The sequence below is a fragment of the Pteropus medius genome, unplaced genomic scaffold, assembly GCF_902729225.1.
Source record: "Pteropus medius unplaced genomic scaffold, Ma_sr-lr_union100, whole genome shotgun sequence".
In the NCBI taxonomy this organism is placed as follows: domain Eukaryota; kingdom Metazoa; phylum Chordata; class Mammalia; order Chiroptera; family Pteropodidae; genus Pteropus; species Pteropus medius.
Genome location: NW_024351730.1, coordinates 29841192 through 29864679, shown reverse-complemented (window position 1 = coordinate 29864679; position 23488 = coordinate 29841192). Strand labels below are relative to the sequence as shown.

At 34.6% G+C, this 23488-nt stretch overlaps 1 protein-coding gene across 9 annotated transcripts in view; it reads left to right on the top strand.

Moving 5' to 3' along the window:
• HELQ (helicase, POLQ like) overlaps positions 1-19431 on the top strand; it is a 51222-nt gene extending 31791 nt beyond the window's left edge. For 3 of the 9 annotated variants that reach the window (XM_039845624.1, XM_039845622.1, XM_039845623.1), the window contains 7 exons: positions 1251-1509; positions 2719-2876; positions 3839-3937; positions 6702-6875; positions 8970-9083; positions 9964-10098; positions 19214-19430. In XM_039845624.1, coding sequence (XP_039701558.1) covers positions 1251-1509; positions 2719-2876; positions 3839-3937; positions 6702-6875; positions 8970-9083; positions 9964-10098; positions 19214-19321 — 1047 coding nt within the window. In that variant the 3' untranslated portion in view covers positions 19322-19430. Of the gene's footprint in view, positions 1-1250; positions 1510-2718; positions 2877-3838; positions 3938-6701; positions 6876-8969; positions 9084-9963; positions 10099-14224; positions 15893-15914; positions 17457-19213 lie in introns of those variants that run through there. The other 6 variants (XM_039845618.1, XM_039845625.1, XR_005649216.1 and 3 more) reach the window with 5 other exon arrangements.
• Positions 19432-23488: the final 4057 nt, after the last annotated feature.

Here is a 23488-nt window from a genome sequence, read left to right as displayed (position 1 = left end):
GGCATGTGGTTGGCTCTCAGTAAGTACTTAAATTAATTAACGGACCAATGCTTTAATTAATTAATTGGAGTTGGGCATGTGTGAACTTGCAGATCGGGGCAACAGTGGGAAATCCAACTTTAAGATGTTGTGGAGGCCAGAGGTAGAGACTGGCCCAGAGGGTTTAAATCACTGTGTCTAAAAGTTTATCACAAAGGGGTAGAAAAATAGCATTATGGTAGTTAGAAGGGTGAAGTAAAGTTTGTTTATTTTGTTGTGTTTTTCTTTTACCCACAGTGTTCATTGTAATTAACATAGTAGAAAACAATGTAAAACATAAGTACATTGATAATTTGCAAACTATCAGTTCTTGAATATCTTAAAAGTATAATTTTAGCCTAAGTAAATACTGTATTAAGAATGATTTTTATTAAAAGAAACAACAGGAAATGTCATTATGTTTTGTTATCCTTTATGTGGATTTGATATGAAATGACTAATGTTTTCCAGTTGAAATATTATCAGAATTGTAAGAGAGAAATATGCTTATTGATTGACTATATTTCCGTATAAAATGCTGATTTCATTGAAATTGGCTAATATAAAATTATTCTAATTCACAGTCAGCTCTATATCTGAATACCAAATGGAAGGTTAATTATTATTTATGACTGCCATTATAAGTTTTAAATAGTGAATAATAGGGGGAGAGAAAAAGGCAGCAAAAGAACAGAAAAAGGAGACGGGAGTGAGAAAGACAAAAAGAGGTAGAAAACTGCCATTTATTTTTATGTAATACGTCAGGGAAAGTATTACCTGATCCTGTTTCAGTGGAGACTTTTAGATATGTTTTCCATATGTCTCTCTCTCTCTTTTTTTTTTAAATACAATTTTTAGAGCTAAAGAATGTTCTCACAGGTGGCTGGAAAGGGATGAAGGGGAGATTTCTGAAAGAGACAGTGGGAATGAGGAGTAGTAAACAGCACAGCTTTGGAGATATTATGAAAAATTAGTCAAAATCCTAAGGAGTATTTAAGTGAAAAATGTGTAGATGTTTTCATAAAAAGTATGAATATGATAACTGTCTTCTCCCTTAAAATATTTTTTCTTAATTTTAAAATGTCATAAAATTATTTACATATATGCAGTTATGTAGATTTTATTTAGATAACTTTGAGGTATGAAAATGAATCATCATCTTGAATAATATGCATTCAAAGTGATGTCTTGAATTAAGGAAAATGTTCTAACGATGTCCTGAATTGTTTCAGATCGCAACAAATCTTCATGACATATATCACTTTATGAGTGGTACATTTTTTGGTGTTCAGCAAAAGATTTTGTTGAAAGAAAAAAGTCTCTGGGAAATAACTGTCGAATCACTTAGATACCTGATAGAAAAAGGACTCCTGCAAAAAGACACTATTTTGACAGAAAAAGGACATATGCAAAAGGACGCTCTATATGAGTTTAAAGAAGAGTTCCAGTATAGTTTTCATATTACAAAGTTGGGACGAGCTTCTTTTAAGGGTAAGAGTTTACCTAAATCTCATTATTAATCTGAGGGAATGCTTTGGAAAAAATAAAAATTAAATTATTCTGTTACTTTAAATTGGATTTGTAATTTTAAATTAATTTATTTTATAATAATAAGCTGTAGACTACTTCAACATTAAAAGGTTGAAAATGTTTTGAATTACAAGTAATATAGGGTACTGCAGAAGTATATAGAGAAAAAGGTGTTCATCCCTCCTCCACACTCCCCTCTCCCAGCCATCACAGAAATCTTAATATCCTACCAAGAATAACAATTTTGTGTATATCTTTCCAGACATTTTCTGTATATTTAATTTCAGTGCATAATACATACATATATACAAGTTTAAAGTTTTTTTAAGCTTTTGTTTTTAAATAAATGATCATTTATGTTGTTCTGGAACTTGCTTTTTTTGCTAAATTATCCATGACAGTGAATAGTTTTTTCTTAATGGCTACATCATCATTTGCTTAATGAAAAATAATGTCTGTTGTTAAAAAAAATTCTTAGAACTCAGAATTATGAAAAGGAAAATCCCATACTCCTGTTCCATTTCCAGTCTCCCAGGGGCTACCACCATTAACAGTTTGAAATATCTGTCCTTCCAAATATTGTTATGCATGTGTGTACATATATATGCATACATTTGTCTGGATGTGTATGCATATATACACACATACATATGTGCATATGCAGTTTATTTTTTTAAATGAAATCATTTAAAAAATGATTTGTAAGTATGTTTTAGCAGCTTGTTTTTCTCATGTGTGAGATATTGTGAATATCTTAACATGTCAATCTCTTTAAATCTACCTCATTTTCTTTTGATAGTTCAGTCGTTCTTAGTATGGATGTCATAATTTATTTAATTATTCCTCTACTGATGGACATTTGCTCTGTTTCTGATTTTTCTCAAATATAAACAAGGCTGCATGGGCATCTCTATTCATGTATTTTTGGATATATGTGGAACTGTTTTTCTGGGTTAGATTCCCCAGAACAGAGTAGTTGGGTCAGAATGTATGTACTTACTAAATAGATGGATACTATGAAAATGACCTCCAAAATAGCTGTGCTAAATTATGTAAGAGATTTTAAAGACTTTTGCTATATTTTGGTAACTTCTAGATAAGACTCTTTGAAATCATCTCTTTCCCCCTTTGAAAATTAAAAAAGATTAAATATTTGTATCTTTCTTTTAGGAACTATAGATTTGGCTTATTGTGACATTCTCTACAGAGACTTGAAGAAAGGCCTTGAAGGCCTTGTGCTTGAAAGCCTTCTTCATCTAATTTACCTAACCACTCCCTATGATATGGCCTTTCAGCGTGACCCTGATTGGATGATATACTTCAGACAGGTGAGACTGTAAGATTCTTCAATATAGACTACTTAGTCTATTAATAATGATATGATTTTTGTCAAGTGATTATTCACTTTTTTTCCTAACAAAATAGATTTGAAATTGGGCCTTTAGTTCTTTCAGTTTTTAAAATAGTAATATGGCAATAGCACTTTTGGTTTTGGTTTGTTTAACAAATATTATTTTTCTGTTAAATACAAACATGTTCATTATCAAAAAATAAAGGTACAGAAAAGAAAAAAGGATCATCCCTCTTCCCATTCCAGATAGTTACCATTCTGATTTGGTGACCACTACATTTCATAATGCCTAAAATATAAAGAAAGCCATAAAGGCTGTCTCTGATGATTGAGAGTTTAATTCCATGAAAGCTCTATCAGAGCCAAGCATGATGATACACCCAACCTGCTAATGCTAATACCTGAGGAGGAATATCAGTTTGACCCCTGTAGCAGGGTGGAAGTGGCCCTTTTTTTACAAAAGCAAGTGGTAGAATATATTCTGTTGAGACTTTATTGTAAAGTCACTTATACACGAACATATATTAGGTGGAAGTGATATGCAGCTTTTAGTTGTAAGTAATTAACTTTCTTTTTAATATATTTTAAAATTATTAATGTAAATTTTCTTAAGTGATACTGTATAAAGCTGTTATTTTCAAAAGACTTTCCTCCTCTCTCTCCCTAGACATCTCTAATATTAAACGTAATCACAGTCCATGGAAACCATACTCCATGGTCACAGTGACCATGTCTTTAAAAAATTCTACTAAAGTATGTTATATTTTAATTTTTTTTTAAGTTTTCAGTATTTGTAAATATAATTTGTGTTGTTTTTTTCATATCCTTTAAAATCATGAAAATGTGATATCACAGGAAATACTGGATTTGGTTCAAATGGCAGATTATTTTTAAAGTTACAATTTGACTTTTCTATATATTTACTCTTTTTCTATGTAGTTTAGCCAGCTCAGTCCAGCAGAACAAAATGCAGCTGCTCTTGTTGGAGTCTCAGAAAACTATATTGGGAAGAAAGCATCAGGTCAGGCTATCAAGAAGGTACCACAGTCTTTTTTTCCTTCCTAAATAACTAAGTTCATCTAACAAAATTAATGCTGTTGTATCATAGAATCTAATATTTATTCTTAGTTTACTACATAGACAACTTATTAACATTTATCTAAATAAATGCATTTGTCTAATTTATAGTCACATTCACACATATATACAACCTATAAATACCGCAGGAAATGTAAACTTGTTAACTTGATGTTTGTTTTTGTTTCACATTTTTTTCCTTTAAATTAATATAATTCCCCTTTTACTACTTAGGACATCTGAGGACCAGAAATTTAGGCATTTTTTAATAATAGTATTTATTTCTGGGTGGTGTGATGGCCTTTTTTTTGTACCTTTGTATTTCTGAAATATTCTGTCATGCACATATACAGCTTTTATCATAGGAAAGGGTAAACCTTATTCATCTGTTTTTCTTAGGCTACTTATGGCTAATATTCTAAAAATTATAAAATATTTATAAAATGTTTTGATGGTATTATGTAACTCTGAAATAAGTTCAATTCAAGGGAGAAAAATATTTTTCCTAGAAACTTTTTATTAGGCATTCTACTTGGTATCAAGGATTCTAAGATAGGACAGGTTTGGGGTTTTTGTAGTTATTGTTGTTTGTTGTCCTCAAAGAACTCCCAAATCTAGTATTGATATACATGAAGCATTCTAGAAGGTTGAAGCGAATAAGCTAATACTCTTGTGAGTGACACATTTTAAAGTTTTAAAGTTCAGTCATCATGCATGAAGCAAGTGTTTAATGCTACATTAACTTTAAGAGAAATGGAAATAATTCTTTGGCTAACATGCCTGTAAATTCCTTGTTAATATCATTTTCCTCATGATACCGTTTTTCATTTTTAATTTTCTTTGGAATCTAATATTCATTGAAATCTGATTATCTTACCTATTATTTCCCCCTATATCTTTTAAATTTACATACATATTACGGATTTTATTTTGCAAAATGGAAGATAGTGTTTACTCTCATTTGAAATGAGTGGTGCAACTACCCCTTGTATTGCTATATCATAAAACTATAAATACCTGTATTCAGCATTCACAGTGTTTAGATTGATTCTTTTCCCTCAGAAGTGGCTATATTGTTTAGACCTTCAAAATGTTGAGTAAAAATATTTCTTAAAACAAACCATTTATATTGAACTCTAAAATATAAAATGAAAACAAAATTATTTAAAAAATCATATTAATTTGGAAATCATTACAAAATAATAAACATTTACAAAATCTTATTAGAATAATGTATCCTTAAACTTGAATTGGAATTCGTTTTTGTTACATTTTACTAAATACAGTCAATAAATGTTTGTTCAATTGATAATTAAATGTTTAAAACAGTATGAGCATGAATTTATCTTAATTACAAATGTTACTAGTTTAAAATTTTGGAGTATCTTTTTTTGTAATTCTAGAGAACATGGTATTTACTTAAAATCTAATTGATTTCTCCACATTGAAAAAGACCTACCCTTTTCTTTAAACATTTCTTGTAAAAGATCTTGAAATTGGCATAAAGCATCTTACTGGTAATATAATGATATCATTTTTCTGGACTTAGAAAATACATTCTAAGCAAAATCTACATTGAATCAATTTCTGGTTAATAATGATGGTGCACTAAAGTTGGGAAATTAAAAACGATCTTTTCCTACTGGTTATTCAACTATCATGCTTTTTGGCCTAATGCTTTTTTAAAAGGGTGACTCTTACATGCAGTATCAACATGCAGAATCTTAATTTATATATCCTTCAAAATGTCAGTCTAAAGTTCTCATCTCAGATATTCTATATATCATTTTGTATTTTATACCTATTTTTTCTCTTTTAAGTTTATCTTTTTTCCCCTCTGATTTTAAGTATGTTATTTAGAGTTAGCTTGGTATTAACTATGAAATACTTTACATAAAAAATAGTCACTAGACACCACAGACAAGAGCGAGTACACAGAATAGAAATTGTCACAGTCACACGTATATACAACCTATGAATACCACAGGAGATGTAAAGATTTCAGCTCCTTCCTTTCCTCTAGTCTTTTCCTGGGGCTACCGTCACAAATTAGCACAAACTTGGGTGTCTTAAAACAGCAGAAATTTATTCTCACAGTTCAGGAGGCAAGAAGTCTGCAATCAAAATGCTGGCAGGGTTGGTTCTTTCTGGAGACTCAGAGGGAGAAACCATCTTGTCTCCCCTAGCTTCCAGTGGTTGCTGGCAATCCTTGGTTTGTTTTCCCTTGCTTGTAGATGCATCCCTTCAATATCTGCCTCCATCTTCACATTGCCCTCTGTGTCACTCTGTGCCCTCTCTTCTTATAAGGACATCAGTCATTGAATAAAGAGCCCTAAAGAGCCCACTGTACATCCAGGATGTTTCCTCTCAATATCCTTAGCTAATTACATCTGCAAAGTTCCTATTCTCAAATGAGATCACATTCATAGATAGCAGGAGTTAGGACTTAAATGTATCTTTTTTGGGAGGACACATATTACACTCCCTATAGGAAGAAGTTTAAATTGGAAATAAACTGGCATATACTTTTTAATACTTGAAAAAATGATAATCAATTTGAATTAATCTAAGGGGTGCATATGTTAGAACTTAATTTTATTTCTATGGAATGATTCTATCCTTGCTCTCCCTTGGTACAACTTCATTCACTTTACCTTTTGTCCAATTTGAATATAATATACATTTTTAGCAGGTTTAGTACATAAATTTATTTATGTCTTTCTAGAAAGTGGACAAGAACATTGTCAACAGACTATACCTGTCTTTTATTCTTTATACCTTGCTCAAAGAGACCAACATTTGGAACGTGTCTGAAAAATTCAATATGCCTCGAGGATATGTACAAAATCTTCTCACTGCAGCTGCCACATTCTCATCTTGTGTGTTACATTTCTGTGAGGTAATTCCACTAATTAGATTACATGTGCATTTTGCATTTTCTTATTTTAACTGTTTCTAAACTCATTAACCAGTTAGCATTTTCTCATCATTGACTTATTCTGTTATTATAAAGCACTCACAATATTTTAAAATATGTTTTTGTTTTTTCCACTTAAAAAAATACTATATACATACTTATAGTAAGGATACAAAAATGACTGAATCAACCAAAATATGTAAAGAACAAGTAGAAAGCACCTAGTTATCCCTGCTCTTAGAACCACCGTTAATAGTTTCAAGTATTTGGAATCAACTCTAAAAATTACATTTCTCCATTGATGTATATTCTGTGTAGTTTCTCATGAGTAATAACCATGTGAAGGATTTTATTAGTATGTTATCAATATCCAACAGCTACTTTGTAACTACTTAGTACTATGTTCTTTTGATTGCCTCAGTAACTTACCATTTTTGCTTCCAATGTCTTTAGGTTTCTACAATAAATGTTCATTTTATAAAATAATTTGAGAAAACTCTGTTTCAGCCATATATATTTGAGATTATATTTTATAACTATTTTACTAAAAGAAGCTTTAAGAATTTCCTTAAACAACACAACAAAGCTTACCAGTCTTTCCTACTCAAATAATTTTTTTGATGAATTTATAACATAAGCCATTTTGCTGCATTTAAATTTCTTATTATTGGGTGACATAATCCTTTCCATATTTGTTTCTGTACTCGATTTTTAAAAAAACTTTTCTGCCATGAATTCTATTTTTAAACTTAAAATCTTCATTTCTTTATCTTAAATCTTCATATTTTATGTATATATATGGCAGTTAATTCTGTCATATGTACTAATGAGTAAATAATCCAAAATACTTGACTTTGGTTGAAAGATAATTATTTTAGCAAATTTACCTTTCTAAATATCTTCTACTTATGCTGATTTTTTAATATTAGCTTCCATTTTCTAATCATAGGCTAGCTAAGCAGTATACAAAAATTATGAGTAATAAGCTAGTCTTTAAAATACATTTTTTTAAGTTTTCTGTTCTTCATATTTAAAGGTGCTTCCATAATATTCTATCTTTTTGTTTTAATTAGGCCTATAAGGACTTCAGCCTGTAGAATTGTTCAAGTAAAAGAATCTTTACATCGAACTTGAAAAGCAACCACTAAAATTTATGATGATTGATTTAGGAAAACTACCTGACAACTTGTGCTTTCAAGAATGTATTTTCAATATTTTAACAGGTTTTTTTCTCTTTAAATAGTTATGTAAGTGGTATAAAATAGTACACCAATTGTATTAAGATGCCTTTAACTGCAAGTAACAGAAAACCCTGTAGAAGTTTAAACAATAGGAAAAAAGTTAAAACAATAGGAAAGCTAGAGCTAAGGCAATTCCAGGGGTGATTGATTCAGTAGTTTTATTTATGGTTACTTTTCTTCTCTTTACTCTTTCATCTTTAGCACATTGACTACTTTCCTGGTGGTCACAGAATGACTGACTAATGCTGTTCCATGCATCACATACTCTCACAGTGATACAGAAATGTTAGAAAGGGACTTTTAAAAAAATAAACTAGTATATAGGAATTTCAAACATATGTAAAAGAAGACAGTAATATAATGAATACCCATTTATTCACCCAACATTAGTAATTATTGACTCATGGCTTCTAATATTTTTTTTGTTTTAAATATCATTACACTGAACATCATCATGCACTTACATCTTTTCATAGTTAATATTTTGTCTTTAGGATATATCCCCAGAGGTGGGAATTGTTTTCATTCATTTGGGAAAGAAAAACTATGCAATCACTTATTGGTGTTTTGACAAAAATGAATAGAACTCTTCTTAGTGATTTATTTTTTGGTTTTCAGTCTTTTTCTTAATCTCAACACCACATCATTAAATTTATCAGAGTCTTTGCCATGTTTTCTCATGACAATTTTTTTTGGAATTATTGTTCACCTCTGGCTTAACTCAAGTTCCAGAACTTACATAATGGAACATCCTCTCCGAGTCTCCTGCCATGCAAACTAAACTTTGAAATAACTTACCAGGTTTAAATTCTGTATATTTCTTTGTGTTCTGCAGGAACTTGAGGAGTTTTGGGTTTATAGAGCCCTTTTGGTAGAACTTACCAAGAAGTTGACTTACTGTGTAAAGGCAGAGTTAATCCCTCTCATGGAAGTAACTGGAGTTTTAGAGGTTAGTAGCTTCCCATTTTCCCAGCTGAGATGATTTCACCTAACTGTGAAGTCTTGTCACAGGGTAAGTAACAATAACAGCCTTATTGCTCATTTGTCATGGAAGTCTTTTTTTTTCTTTTCTTTTCTTTTTAAATTGCTGTCATGGCCTCTTAGAAATCCTGTTAATCCTGAAGCACAAATATGACACTCCCTAAGTATATGGGTGCTGTCACTCATCCTTAGCATCTCTTCCTTTCTCCTCTCCAGTGAAGAATTACCTTCTGTCAGTTTAGACTCAGTGTTCGTTTAAAGTACTGGTAAAAAGGCTTGTTTACATTTTTAAGAGAGTAAAAAGAAAGTATCCTCAACTGGCTTTTTAGCTTTTTGTTTTGACCAACCTTTAAGTTTATTCTCTGTTATTCAGAACACACACACACACACACACACACACACACACACACACAGACACACACACACACACACACACACACACACACACACACACACACACACACCTATAGTCCCCTAAGTAGATGATGAGAACATTTTAATGATATTGAACTAGAACTTAATAATATTGGACTAGAACGTTTTCATTGCAGTCTGAAATAATGCCTCTAGCCTAAGGACCTTAATGGATTTTTTCATTGCTAATTGCAACATCAGTTGACTTAAGCTACACAGAAGGCTATCTTGAAAAATTAGAATCAAATTAGAATCACCCAAATGAGGCTTTTAAAATTTCTCAGGATTCTGATGTGTTATCTCTTCATTTTTACCTTATTATCTTAGTTTATGCCATCTCTTGTATGTGACATTTTTCCCTTCGATAAGACATTTTAATTATTTTTTCCTAATCCCAAATTCGAATCCTACTTATTTTTTTAAATACTTTTCAGGGTCGAGCAAAACAGTTATACAATGGAGGGTATAAAAGTCTAGCGCACTTAGCTAACGCAGATCCTGAAGTGTTGATAAGGACAATTGATCATTTATCAAGGCGCCAGGCCAAGCAAATTGTTTCCTCAGCAAAGGTAAGCAAACCATTTTTTAACCTTTATGATATTTTGTAGTGTTATCTACTTATACCTTAGACATAAAAACAAAAACATTTAACTATAGACACAAAAGTATGTACTCACAATATGTGGATAAAAATAGTGCATCTGTTATGATACAAGGCTTGCTAAAAAGAGAAAAAGGACCTCCTAAAAAATAATGTCAAGAGTTCAGTGAAGAACAGGGACTCTAAAACTCACTGAATTCTGCCTCCTCATACCTTTTTCATGAAAGTCCTTTCCTCAGCATCTTCAACACCTGGTCTTTCTACCTTTGAACACCTTCGTTGACAACAAGCTTACAACCTCAAAACTAGGTGGTTCTATTTCTAGATATATTTAGAGTTACAAAAAGCATCCCAGTATTATGAGGCTCAATATTGCCGCCTTAAAATGTTGACCATTACATTGTAGTACTGCTCTCTGGATCTCTATGGTAGTTTTTCACATATTTGAAAACAGCTCTTATTGCCTCCAGCGGATTGTTTCTCTTTTCTGTTTCTTTCATCCATGTTAAATAATCTATCACTGTCCTAGTTACCCTTTGCTAGGTGCAGTCCTATTTGTCATTACCCTCCCGCTCTGTGTGCAGCAGTTTGAGGTTATTTCCTTTTGGATTTCAACTATAGTTCCATTCTCAGGACCTGAAATGCTTAACTTTAAAAAAAAACTTCATCGTTACACAATTGTCATATACAGATCAGAATTAGCTAAAAAGTAAATTTCCATCTCACTTTTTTTAATGTGCTCACATTGTTTACATTACTTTCATTAATCTTTACAACAATCCTGTGAGGTGGGCAGAGTCAGTGTTATCTTCAATTCAAGGACACTAAAACTGACCTTGTTCCATTGGATTAGGAATTCCAGGTTGTTAGGTATGAAGTTATAGTCATTTCCATTGCCACAGCAGCTAGCACTGTACTCAGCCTAGAGTAGGTATTTAATAAATATTTGATTAAATGAATAAATGAAATTTAAAGAAATTAAGCAATTTATCCAAGGAAAAGAAACAGCTAGTTAGTAAGTAGGAGAGCCAGAACTAAGAGGTTAGAATGTATATTATAAAAGATACAGATGGAGCTGCAGTAACAATGGCCAAAAGACGTGACTAAATTTTAAAAGTTTATTAGGCAAATTCAAGCATAATAAATTCATAGTTGATATGGAGAATCAATGTTGTATCCAGGGACACATACGTTCGTTACATTTCTCACCATTCTCAAACACATGGCTTCCATTTTATGGACTAAGATATGTGCTCTGGTTCTCACTATTCCTTCCACTTTCCAGCTAACAGAAAGAGAAAAATAGATATTCCTTGCAGGATTTTGAGTGCAAATAGGGGAGCAAGACTGGAAATAAGGAAACCAGTTAGGATTATATTGAGGTTATGCAGTTTTTTCAGTAACGCCAAAAAATGGTGTGTATCCTTCATAGTACATTATATCAGGAGCCTTAGGTGTCCATTTGTTCCATTAGTGATATTAAGTTTGATCATTTGGTCAAGGCAGTATCACCTGCCTTTGTGGGTCAAAATAGCTATTTTTATTTTGCTCATGTTATTGTGAATTAGGAATTCTGGAAGGATTCAATGGGGTGATTCTTGGAATAATTAGTCAGTAATTGTAATTAGTCAGATTTCAATTGGAGTATAGTTCTCTATAGGCTTAACTGGATTGGATATCCAAAATGGCTCACTCACATCGCTGACAGTTGAAAATTACTGTTATCTGGAGCTTTTAAATGGATCAACTACATATGGCCTTTCCACAGGGCTTGGGTCTACCATGGCATGGCAGCCAGGTTTTAAGAGGAAATATCTAGAGAATGAACATTTTAAGAAATAAAGGCATAAAATGCAAGAAATCTCCTGAACTAATGAACATTTTATATGAACATTTTAAGAAATGAACATTTCTTAAATGTCCATTTAAGAAATGAACATGTTCATTTAAATGAACATTTTAAGAAATAAAGGCATAAAATGCAAGAAATCTCCTGAACTAATCTAGTCACTCCTGAACTAGAACTAGTCACTTCTGTATACCGTTGATTACTAGAAAGCCATTAAGATCAGCTCAGATCAAAAGGAAGGGGAATTAGACCCCTATTCCTCCATGAGGGAAATGCCAAATGATTTGCAGTCATCTTTAATGTCTGCCTTCTGGTCACAAGTTATTTACATCTCTCTCACATGCAAAATATATTTATCCCTAACAGATTTATTCATTTCTGGCCTCAGACTCAGGCTGGACCTCGAGGTCTAGTACTTCTTCTAAATCAATTCTAGGTATGGATGGTGCTCCTTGAGTGCTATTTTATAAGTATGGTGGCTCCTCTCAGTTTGAAGACCTATGAACTAAGGAGATACACCACCTGTGATGTTCAAACAAGGTGGTACATAGAAGCAGATTCTGAAATCCAGCCAGGCATATGGGGCTTGTTCCTTATTTAAGACCCAGTTCTGCTCCCTGGGAATGATTCTTCCTCCTTTTGGATTTTCTCATCTGAAGCATTCTTTCTTTTCCATAAGCAGTGGCCTATGTTTACAGCTACATAACTTTTTCAGAGGTTCAAGGCTTCAAAGGTTCTTTTTATTTTTAATCTCCATGTAGCTTGGATTTCTTTTTTTTTTTTTTCCAAGCTTTGTCACTTTATTTCACTACATTAGGCAGTAGAGCAAAACAGGAACCTATCATTCATAAAGATCAAGAAGTGCATCTCATTCCCAAAAGGGACCAAAAAGGATGTTTCTTTACAAATATGTATGACACTCTTAGCCCATTACATCTATATGCACTTTGAACAAAAGAAAACTTTGGTGTACTATTCAAATCATGAATCCAAACTTACAGCTTTAAGTTTCCAAAATTGTAGTTTCTAGTGCTGATGACATCTAATTTGCCTGCAGTAGTGCACACTGACTGCATTAAAAATCTTGCACCTGATCTAATATAAAAAACAACAAAATTCTGAATTCACCAGCTGTAGGTATTGAACCACATCTACTAACACAGAATACTGACTTGCACAAAAAACTATCTTGAGGAAACATCAAACCAATGGCTGTTATTCTGCAAGTTAATTTGGTTTCTGATGAAAAAAATTTTATGATCAAGTGTTTTTGTGTTTCTGCGCCACAGGGGGTTAACGAGACCCCTTACTTCAACATTGTTACCTTTGGGAACAAATGCCAGCTACACACCATAAACTCATGACACACAATTGTGTGTAGTCTATGCAGATGTGCAAACATAGGAAGCTATTCTCTACTTTGATGCCCATTTCCTCCACTGGCAAATATGGAGGAGTGGCTTCACAGTAGGCTCTAGCAGATAGTGAAATAAAAGTTAATTTAACACTCTGGAGTCACAACAAATTAAACTATTTATTTCTACAGTCTGCATATTTGTCATTACACAATCCCTGCCCCCACTCCTAAGAGGCTAAACCTTACTTATTACTGTCATAATATTAGAGATATGAGTATTTTTTCTTACACTGCAGCATATATATTACTCTGTGGAACATTGTTTCATAAAATTTGCTTGACCTTAAAAGTGCAATTTAGAGTCTTTCAAGGGCTTCCTAAATATTCTTATCTTCCAGGGGGAGCTGACAAGATACTATGTCCTGTCTGTATTCTACATTACTATATATCTTAATTTTTTTGTTTTAAGTAAAGGCTTGAACTTAAAAACAAAACCAGGATAAAAAGGAAATTTCTTTTCACCAGAAGTCTGTTGGCTACTGCTTACAATGCTTTTATAGAAAACGTAGTGCAGCTGGTTGTCTGCTTCGTCAAGTCTCATTTTAGAAAACATCACAGAAATTAAGGTTAATGATCTAGCTCTAGGATATCAACCAAATACAGCATGTGGCTATGAGGCAAGTGCTCTGGGTTACTTGCTGAGCTATTTTATGGTTTACAATCAAAACATACCATATGATAAAAGTCAAACTTAAGAAAGGTTCTTTTTCTTAATATCCAGGTTTGGAGTCAAGAGATTATAACTTAATTTCTTCTTAAAATCAACGGAAAGAATATTAGTTCGGATCATGCTAAAAATGTAACCTTTAAATGTTTTCTGCATTCTAGAAGTGAACTTGTCCACCAGGTTTTCTTTGGGCTCTTTTCAGGTCCCAAATACACAGAACAATCTACTGAGTCAAAGAGGCAGAGCAGAGAAGAGGTAGGGAGTAAGACATTTAAAGATTGCCTCCCTGTTTCAGCATTAATCCTTGGATATTGTGGCAACATTTAAAATGAATGGAATTTGTTACTCCCTTGACATGACATATAAGCACATGCCTCTCAAATTTTTAAAAGTTCCATATTCTACTGGGAAAAAAATTTTAAGAGCAGTCAATAAGTATCCTGTATTCACTTAGAAGGAAGGCAAATCAAAGCGCCTTAAGAATTGCACAAGTTCTTCCACTCATCACAAAACTAAAGATAATGTGACAATTCTATTTTTCTGTCAAATGGAAATCTATGGCAAGATGGGAGCCATGATCGCAAGAGAAAAGATATGTTTACAGACTGCTAGGTTATATCTAATGGAATGCAGAAAGCAGTTGGTATATTGACACCAACGCTGAATCATGGCTAACAAGTCTTACCTTTTGGTTATCATTTTAAGTTTCATCTGTGAGATTGTGATCCTTTGTGAGATCAGATCAGGAGATGGTATGTCAGAGTTCCTCAGATTGTAAATCTAATGCCACTCCAAGGAATAGCCATCCCCTTTCTTCGAATGAAACTGTGCTGTTGATATTCAACGTGCAGGGTTCAGTGAGGGAGACACAGATATACTGGTGTTAACAGAAGTGAGAGCAAGAGGAACAGCTGTTACCTAGCATTCCTAATGCCTTGCTTATGCCCCCACCTACCTAGAAATAGGATTCAGTAGTGCACGGATACATCATTATAAACAAGGCCTAATGAAGCAGCAGCTTCCACATTTTAACACAAGTTTGTAGTGATACTGTCCTTTGGGATATGCCCTACAGTAGGACCTTTTAAGGAAGAAGGAGCCCAAGCTCAGTTCCACATGCTGGGTGAGCCGGATGACTTCTGTGCCCTGGTCACCTTCTTCAATGGGGCGGATGGGGGCTACCAGGTTTTTAAAATCATGCTTCATCTTAAAGCATTTTGTCACTTTGCCCTCCTCATGTTGTGGCTCACTTTTATGACAATACCCATTTTGTTGGCCTTTCTAAAAGTTATAATGTCAGAATCATCCTGAAAGTCCTGGGGTTCTGCCAGCTCATTATATTGTGCTGCTGCGTCTTTGCCAGCTAAAATGAGCTTTTTGGGAGGCACCATCACCTTAGCAGGGCTATTGATATTATCAGGGTCTCCCTCATCGCACTCCAACAAGGTCACATGGGTGAGGTTCTCCACTGAGTTCATAAGAGTCAGGTGGACCTGGCTCTCTTTCATGTAGCGAAGGTTGGGAATTAATATGATCCTCACTTCTGGAATATAATTGACAGCAACCAGTTGGATTTTGAATTTGATAGATGTTAGATTAAACTCTGGCTTGCTCACATTATGTTCACATTTCTGGCAGGGCAGGGACCATTTGATCAGAAGATGTTTGTGACGAGGATAGAGCTGGGATGCACAGATTGGTTGGAAGTCAGGCTGTAAGAGGCACTGCTGAAGGGTGATCATCTCTGTTAAATTTACTGGTCTTCTATAATAGTCTTCGAGTAGAGGCTCCACTTCATCTACAGCCTGAGCTGGCTCAATCTTTATCTTTCTGGTCCTCTCCTTCTTTAAGGAAAACTCCGGCAAGGGTACTGATGGTTGCACCAGCTCATGGTCGCTGAAGCCTGGTTCCATGACCATATTTGTCTGAAAAAGCCAAAGGCATATAGTTTCTGCACCGTGCCAGTTTCTTGCGATCTCGCTCAACCTTCTCTTTCTAAGCAAGCTGCTGGTAATATTCAATCAGTTTGTTCATCCGCTGTGTGTGAGGATTTTCAGGTTCCTGCCAACCACCACTGGCCACAGATTTGTCTGCCATGCCCACATCTCTAGATGTCCAGCAACAAAATCCACAAGCCAGGTAATAGACCTTCTTCATGGTGGACTTGGCTGGGTCATCTGGAAGCTGCATGGAGATGCTCGTTGCCCGAGTGGAGAGGGTGTGGTGTGCATGCAGCCAGAACAGTCGAACAGTTGGCACATCTGTTCTTTTTTAGTTTGGCTTCAGCTGATGGCATATTTTCTAAGCAACGGGGACAATAATGGGAGTCCACCTCATGAGACACATTCCAGCGACCGCAACTCGCTACAATAGCGGCAGAAGTAAAGCTGCGAGAGCGGGGCCTGAACCTTCTTTTCTCCCAGAACTAGGTAGAGAACCCACTCGGATTGCAGCAGAAACGCCATTCTGTGAAGGGAAGAGTCCTAGTTTGGGTTTCTTGCAGCATGGTTGCTGAGATTCGAGAGGGAGCATTCCAGAGATCTTGGAACAGTCTCATTCCAAGAAACCAAGGCAGAAATTTGCTAGGCTTCTCTTCACTGAGCCCTGGAAATCATGCGGTATTATTTCCATTGTATTTTATTAGTTACAAGGAAATCACCAAGGCCTGCACAGGTTCAAGAGAATTAGATTTGTCAATGGAGGCGTCAAAGGATTTCCAGTTATCTTTCATCCTCCACACTAGTACCACACTAGTCTCACGCTAGAGGGAGGATTCATTCAGTAGTAACTAGGGAGAAAGAAAACTTACTAACTAGAATTCAGTATTTTACAGGTCTTTTTGTTTTTAATCTGAGGATATATAATCAAAATTATATGTTCAATTGTTACTCTTTTTTTTTTTTTAACCTGCTTCAGTGTGGTTATGAAATGCAAATTCTGTCTGTATTCAATTTTAGTTCCCCACCTCAGTCCTTATAGATGGGGTTTTTTTGTTGTTGTTTTTTGTTCTATTTTTTTTGAAAATGTAAGACCCGAACCTATTTTGTTTAGCTTTAAATTCAAATAGTTTTACTAGAGTATGTCTTCATTTTCTTTTATTTCTGGAAAGTTCCTTAGATTGTAGTTTTAAATATTAACTCTGATCTATTGCTTGATTTTTTCTTTTTTAGCAATTTCAATTATGTGTACATTGGGTCTTCTTTGCCTACCTTCCATTTCAGTATCTCTGAATCTTTTTACTTCTTTCTTTATCTCATTTTCATTAACTTGATTGTTTTCCTGCTTCCCCTATCCCCATGACCCTAATGAAGTTTTTCTTTAAATCTGTGCTTCTTTGGACACCTCATATTTTATTTTTATTTTTGATATAATTCTGCCTTTTTCTTCTGTTTCTTTCCAGAGCTTACTCAACTTTATTCAAATTTTGTTTCATTTTTTTCTTGTTTTTGGTGCATTTCTGTTCTTAATTTTTGAACTTTTTATTCAGGATGTGTTTTTCCCCCATGTCTCCAAATGTTTATTTGAGACTAATTTCGTTTGGAGCATCATGTTACATACACTTTTTCTGCTTCATGGTTTGCTTTCAGGGAAGGAAATTTTTATGAGCTGAAGTGCTTCGATTGTCATTTTCTATTTTTTTTTTATAGAATAGTCTTATATAATGAGAACTGCTTACACTGCTATCTCTTAGGCGGGGTTGGTCATCTGGAGTTGTTTATGAGAATCTTAATTCAAGAGTCTCTCTTCCCTGTCAGTGTAGCAAAGTGTACTTTCTTTAACGGCTTGAGGTGTGAAAGGACTCCAGGGAAGAGTTGTGTTCTTTGATTTTGAAAATTTCCTTAATTTTCCTACAGGCTCCTAACACCTCCCCCCTCCGCCCCCCACCAGCCCGCTTTTTTTTCCCGTGACTGTTCAGCTTCCAAAGGACCCCTCTCCCTCTTTACCCATTCTCTCCTTTAGAAATATTGCCTTTCCAAGATTTCCTTCCACACACTTTAAGTTCCTTTCTACAAACAATGTTTTAATATTCCAGGATTCTTTTCTCGGTATTTTTGTACTTAGGGTAGCCTTTCTCTCTAGAGGTGTTTTTATTTCATCTGAGACCCTGTTTTCCTCTTTTTCATGTAATTTTTTTCTCAACCCCACCTTGATCTCTGCAAATACTTGGAGTGGGAGCTTGAGAAATGGCTCAGCTGGAAATTGGTGAATGTTTTAACTACAAGAAATTTGAGGTTGATGGTGTTCTCTGTGTTCTAGTAATGCTGATACATGAGTTTTGTGAGATTTAATTGTTTATTGTATAGTTTTTAGAGGATATGTTGTAAGATTCATTTTACAAGGTCACCATTACCTCAGCTGCTAGAAAGTTTACGGAATTACATTTTAGTCTTTTGTATAGTATACCTAATGCTATATAATACAAATACTTTATATCAAATTGGTAGAGTAGGTTTTTCACTTTCACTTTGTATCATTTTTTTCTCCTATGTGATTTTGCTAAATTTTTTATTATAAAAATTTTGTGACAGAAGTAGTACAAATACTTCAACCCAATATGCACAAAACCCAGCTGCAACAAATACCGACATTTTATTTCTGGTTTTTAAAAGGGGAAAAAGCATTATTCAGCAAATACTCGTTTGTATCTACCATGTGCCACCTTTAGAAATACTTTCTTTGCTCATTATGTTTCTTTTAAAATTAACCATGTTAATTTTAAGAGCTTAAGTAAAACTTTTCTCTGAAATGGTGATAGGTTTTTAAAAGATAGCATACTAAATTTTGAGGAATAGTAAAATGTATTTATAAAGGATAACATTTTCAAGAACTAATTAAATTTTTGCAAAATCGTCTTAGATTTTATAGATTAAAAGTTAATTTTTAAGTGGCCTAGTCTTCAATAAAACATCTTTGAGAGTATTAAAGTTCCTTTATTTTTGGTATACTAAATGTAGCAATCAGCTAAAATGGCTTTAACTAAATGCTTCAGCTTCATTTACTGTAATCACTTGTTCTTAAGTGGCCATTTTTCAATCTCATTATTAGTTTTAATGTCTAGATTGCTGATGTGTAAGGATTCAAGTGGTTAAAATGTTAGCAATTCTCTAGCAACGCATATTTTGCTCTCATGTCTTGATTTTTTATTGTAGATGCTCTTGCATGAAAAAGCAGAGGCTTTGCAAGAAGAAGTAGAAGAGCTACTGAGATTACCTTCTGATTTCCCTGGTATTGTAGCTTCTCCCAGTGTAAAGGCGTGAAGCTGTTGATGAGCATCTTCAAATATGAATTATTTATTGTACAATGTTTTATTAAAGATTCCCTATAATTTATAAATGAAAAAAATAAATTTTAAGTATACATTTAGAATTGTGGATGATGATTGGTTGTATGCCCTGACTCATAATTTCAGGACCCTTCCCAGTACCAGTGCATCTTCCTCAAACTTACACATTATTTCTCTGCTCAAACATGTAATGTCCACCACAAAATGAAATCCAACTTCCTCAGCATCTCTGCAGCCTACCTTTGCAGCCAGATCTTTTCATTATTCTCTTGCCCATTTCTTTCATCAAACTGGACTATTTGAAATTCCAGAATTTTCCCTATAGTTTCCAAACCCTTTATTTCCTAACTACTTTATTCTATTCCCAATGCATGGAAAATGGTCTTTAAAATGTACTGCACATGTCAAGTGTCAACTAAAAATGCTTAAATACCATCTCCTCTATGAAATTGTCCAAGTTCATCCTCATCCTTATCCCATACACAGGTTCCCTTCCTCCTGTATGTATTGGGAGCCCTTTATTTATACCCATGTCTTTTTTTAATGCTACTAGTTTGAAATCTAGAGGGCCAAGAGGTTTTTTATCATCTTTTTGTGCCTTACAGCACCTACCACGGTTCACTGCACAGAGTAGGAACCTCTGAGAAGAATGACTGCTATGGAAATTAACAATTTAAAAGTTCTCTTTAAACACAAATATTGCCTCTCCCCACCCCCCTTTTCAAATTTGTAGTCCAAATGTAGATGGCTGGTTGTCTACAGGAAAAAGGGTAATTACTAGCAATATTTATGAATACTGAACGTGTTTAGTTAAACTTTTACTCACCTGTTTGAGGCATCCATTGGAACTTTGCAAATCTACAGTCTAAGTCGTTATAGACTATAAGGACTATAAGGACTTATATTTTAGACCATTATAATGTAGCATTTATTTGCCTAGTAGTTTCTATAGTCTAGGCACTGCTATAAATGCTTTATGTGACTACTTTATTCCTTACAACAACAGAATAAGGCAGATACTATTATTTCCATTTTACAGGTGAATAAACTGAGACACAGAAATTAAATTTGCCCAAGATCATGTACTAGTTAGTTGCAGGGCAGGGATTCAGACTCAGGTGGTCCCAACCTAAAGTCTGCACTTAACCATTTTACAATATTGTCTTGGTAGAATTTGCCCTTCATAAGTGTTCTTTTCATCTGGCCTTGATTTTATCTCTAGCATTACATCTCTTCATTTACACTTCACCCCTTCCTTCATATTAGTCAAAGTATAGCAACCTGATGTTTTAGTACAACCTTGGATTTCACTGCACATATTCCATTTGTTGCAGCTAAAAAGACTAAAAGAGCAGCAGACTAGCTGCTGGCCGCTCGGGCCCAGCCACTGAGGTGTGCTCTCAGTGGTCCGTAGTGCAGTCTTCAGGTTTTTTTTAATCTAGAAACCCCAGTTTTAGTAGTTTGCCCAAGTAAGTAAGTCTGTTAAGTGAGCCCTAATTCTTGCTAACTAATTTATAAGATACTGATTAGTAATTCTAGTTTAGTTTTTTAATTTATGATTAGAGATGGCAAGGTTGTGGGGGAGGGACTTTACAGAAACTAGAACACTTGTATCTGCAGGCCAGGACAATCTCCCATCCTCCCCAATCAGTGTTTCTCTAGGTCAGTTCAATCAAAAGGCTGTGTCAAGTGTTATGATGAGGAATTAGCCCTAAAAGATAGTAAAATGTAAAGAAAAAAATGGTGCAGCTCTAGAGAAGAAGAGAAAAGTAGATTAGTGGGAACAGTAAATAAAAATATAATCAAATACATTTAAGAGTTTAATATATAACAAAACATGCTATTTCAGTTTGAAGTGATACAAGTACAAGGATATCTGACCTAAACAAAAAGAATGTTTCATGGCCACATTCTCAAACCACAGCAGGATGGAACTGGCCTTAGGGCAACCAGAACCAGAGTCTGAACACCATCAGGCCTTACCACCTCTTGGTCAGGCAGCTCTAGACTTCCTTACAGCTTCAAGATCAAAACAAAAACTTCTCTACCGCCAACTCCAGGCAGAAAAATCAATAACCGGTATAGGTAATGTTGGGTAGTTAGTCAGGCTTGAGCGGCAGGAGCCAAGGCCCAGGTCTGTAACCATAGAAACTTCCCTTGAAGACTTTCCTTAAGGACCTCCCAGAAACACCTCCCTTTTAGGGTTATAAATTACCCCAAATCCTAGAGCACAAAGGCCATAAAAGCTGCTGGCTAAACCAGCCACAAACACATGCACAGAAAGTACTACCGCAACCTACCCACAACCTCAGCCTCATTATACCATCATCATAATATCATGACTATGTCCGGTATTTCATGAATCTAATTATAACACTGAATCCTGGGTAAGCACATGCGCAGTAGGCTAAGTGTTAGCAGCCAGCTGTCAGTCGAGGTGACCTCACATACGGATCATCTAGGACCTCCTATTGTGACCCAAATACAAACAAACCTTCCCACTTATGGGTTGTTACAGCTCTCTTCCCTGAAAACCCACTCCTCCCTTGGAGCGTACTGTCTTATCTCTTCACCTCCCAAAGTCCATAGGCTGCAAACTTCCTTAGCGTGGCCCGTCTCCTTCTAAAATGTACTTTTAATAAAACTTACTTTTTCTAAATCTGGCTGACCTGTAATTCTTTGCTGCATCAGCGGGGAAGAACCAAAGAAAAATGCTCATTGCACTTCTGTGTTGTCACACACACACACACTCCCCCATGCCACTGGGGCAACACGGGTTCAAAAATCACCCCAAACAGTAACACTAACATTTTAGTTAGTAACTGTGGAACTGAGGGATAACTCAGTGAATGGAGTTGGAACAAATTGGCTACCTCATGTTTAGTAAAATATTAAGCTGAATTTCTACCTATCTCTTTAAACCAAATTAAATTTTAGATAAATGAAAACATTTGAATGTGGAATTTTTGATAATGCCATCTGACTGCACTGAAGCATCAGGGAAGGTATAATGCTATACCTAAATGATTTTCCTTTGTGGTAAAATATATTTCTGTACGATCACACATAAAATTGTAAAAAACCCACAGGCAACAAATTATTCACTCTATACAAAGTATAGTAACACTGGTTTTACTCTATATAAATTTTGTAAGCTCTTTGAGAGTTATAAAAACACAGACTACTGCCAATCCTAGAAATGATGAAGCAATTCGACATTTTACTGGAATTTGTCAAAACCATTTGAAAGTGCAACAAAAATATTTTAATGCACTTAATAGTTTCAACATACTTAGCCTGATGTAACAAAAGACGTGGAATATTTTGGTCCTTTTTTCTTTTAGGAATAGTAAAGCATAAATACATGCTTTACTCATTTGAAACACAATGAGTAAAATGAAATGAAACACAATGGTAACAAAATGAAACACAATGTACAGAAGATAAATGCTTAAAGGCACTAGAGAGAAAGAAGTGGGAGGTGGAGAAAGAACTGGTGGAAGAGGAAGACCAGGAACTAGATGCTAAAAGGACAGGACAAAAAGGGAGAAGGGTTTTTGGGGGAGAGGAGAACATGCACCATGACATGAAGGTTCTCTACAAAGTGAAGGCCATAAGCCACACCATCTGTGCATTTGAGTTCTTAAAGCAGTGATGAGAAACTAAAAGAAGCAGCAGCAAATGGTTTGTGCTGAGCAATCTACTTTCTCATCTGGTGTCCCTTGTGATCAATGAAAGGCATTTGTGAAACACCTAACAGAGGTGTACACAACCATATGGAGATCAAGTTCATAACCTTGACTTTGTCAGCACTGTGATCTGTCTGTCTAAATTAACTCTTCCTGGGGAAAATACAAAATGTAGATCTGACCTTTGTCAAATATAAACCGGACACTAGTTAAACTGGTAAGGGAACGTTTATTCAGTAATAACCATTGCAATGGGAAGGAGGTCCATAGTGAACTGAACTCAACTCTGATTAGTGCAGAGGTGACGGATGTTTTAAAGGGAGGATGAAGGAACAAGTGAGGGCTCTCACAGAGATGGGGCTTGTTAATAGGTGCATATCTAGAGGAGAAGCAAACTTCTAGTCTGTTTATGGAGAGAGAGAGTGCTACAAGTTAGATCAAGAAGCCCACAG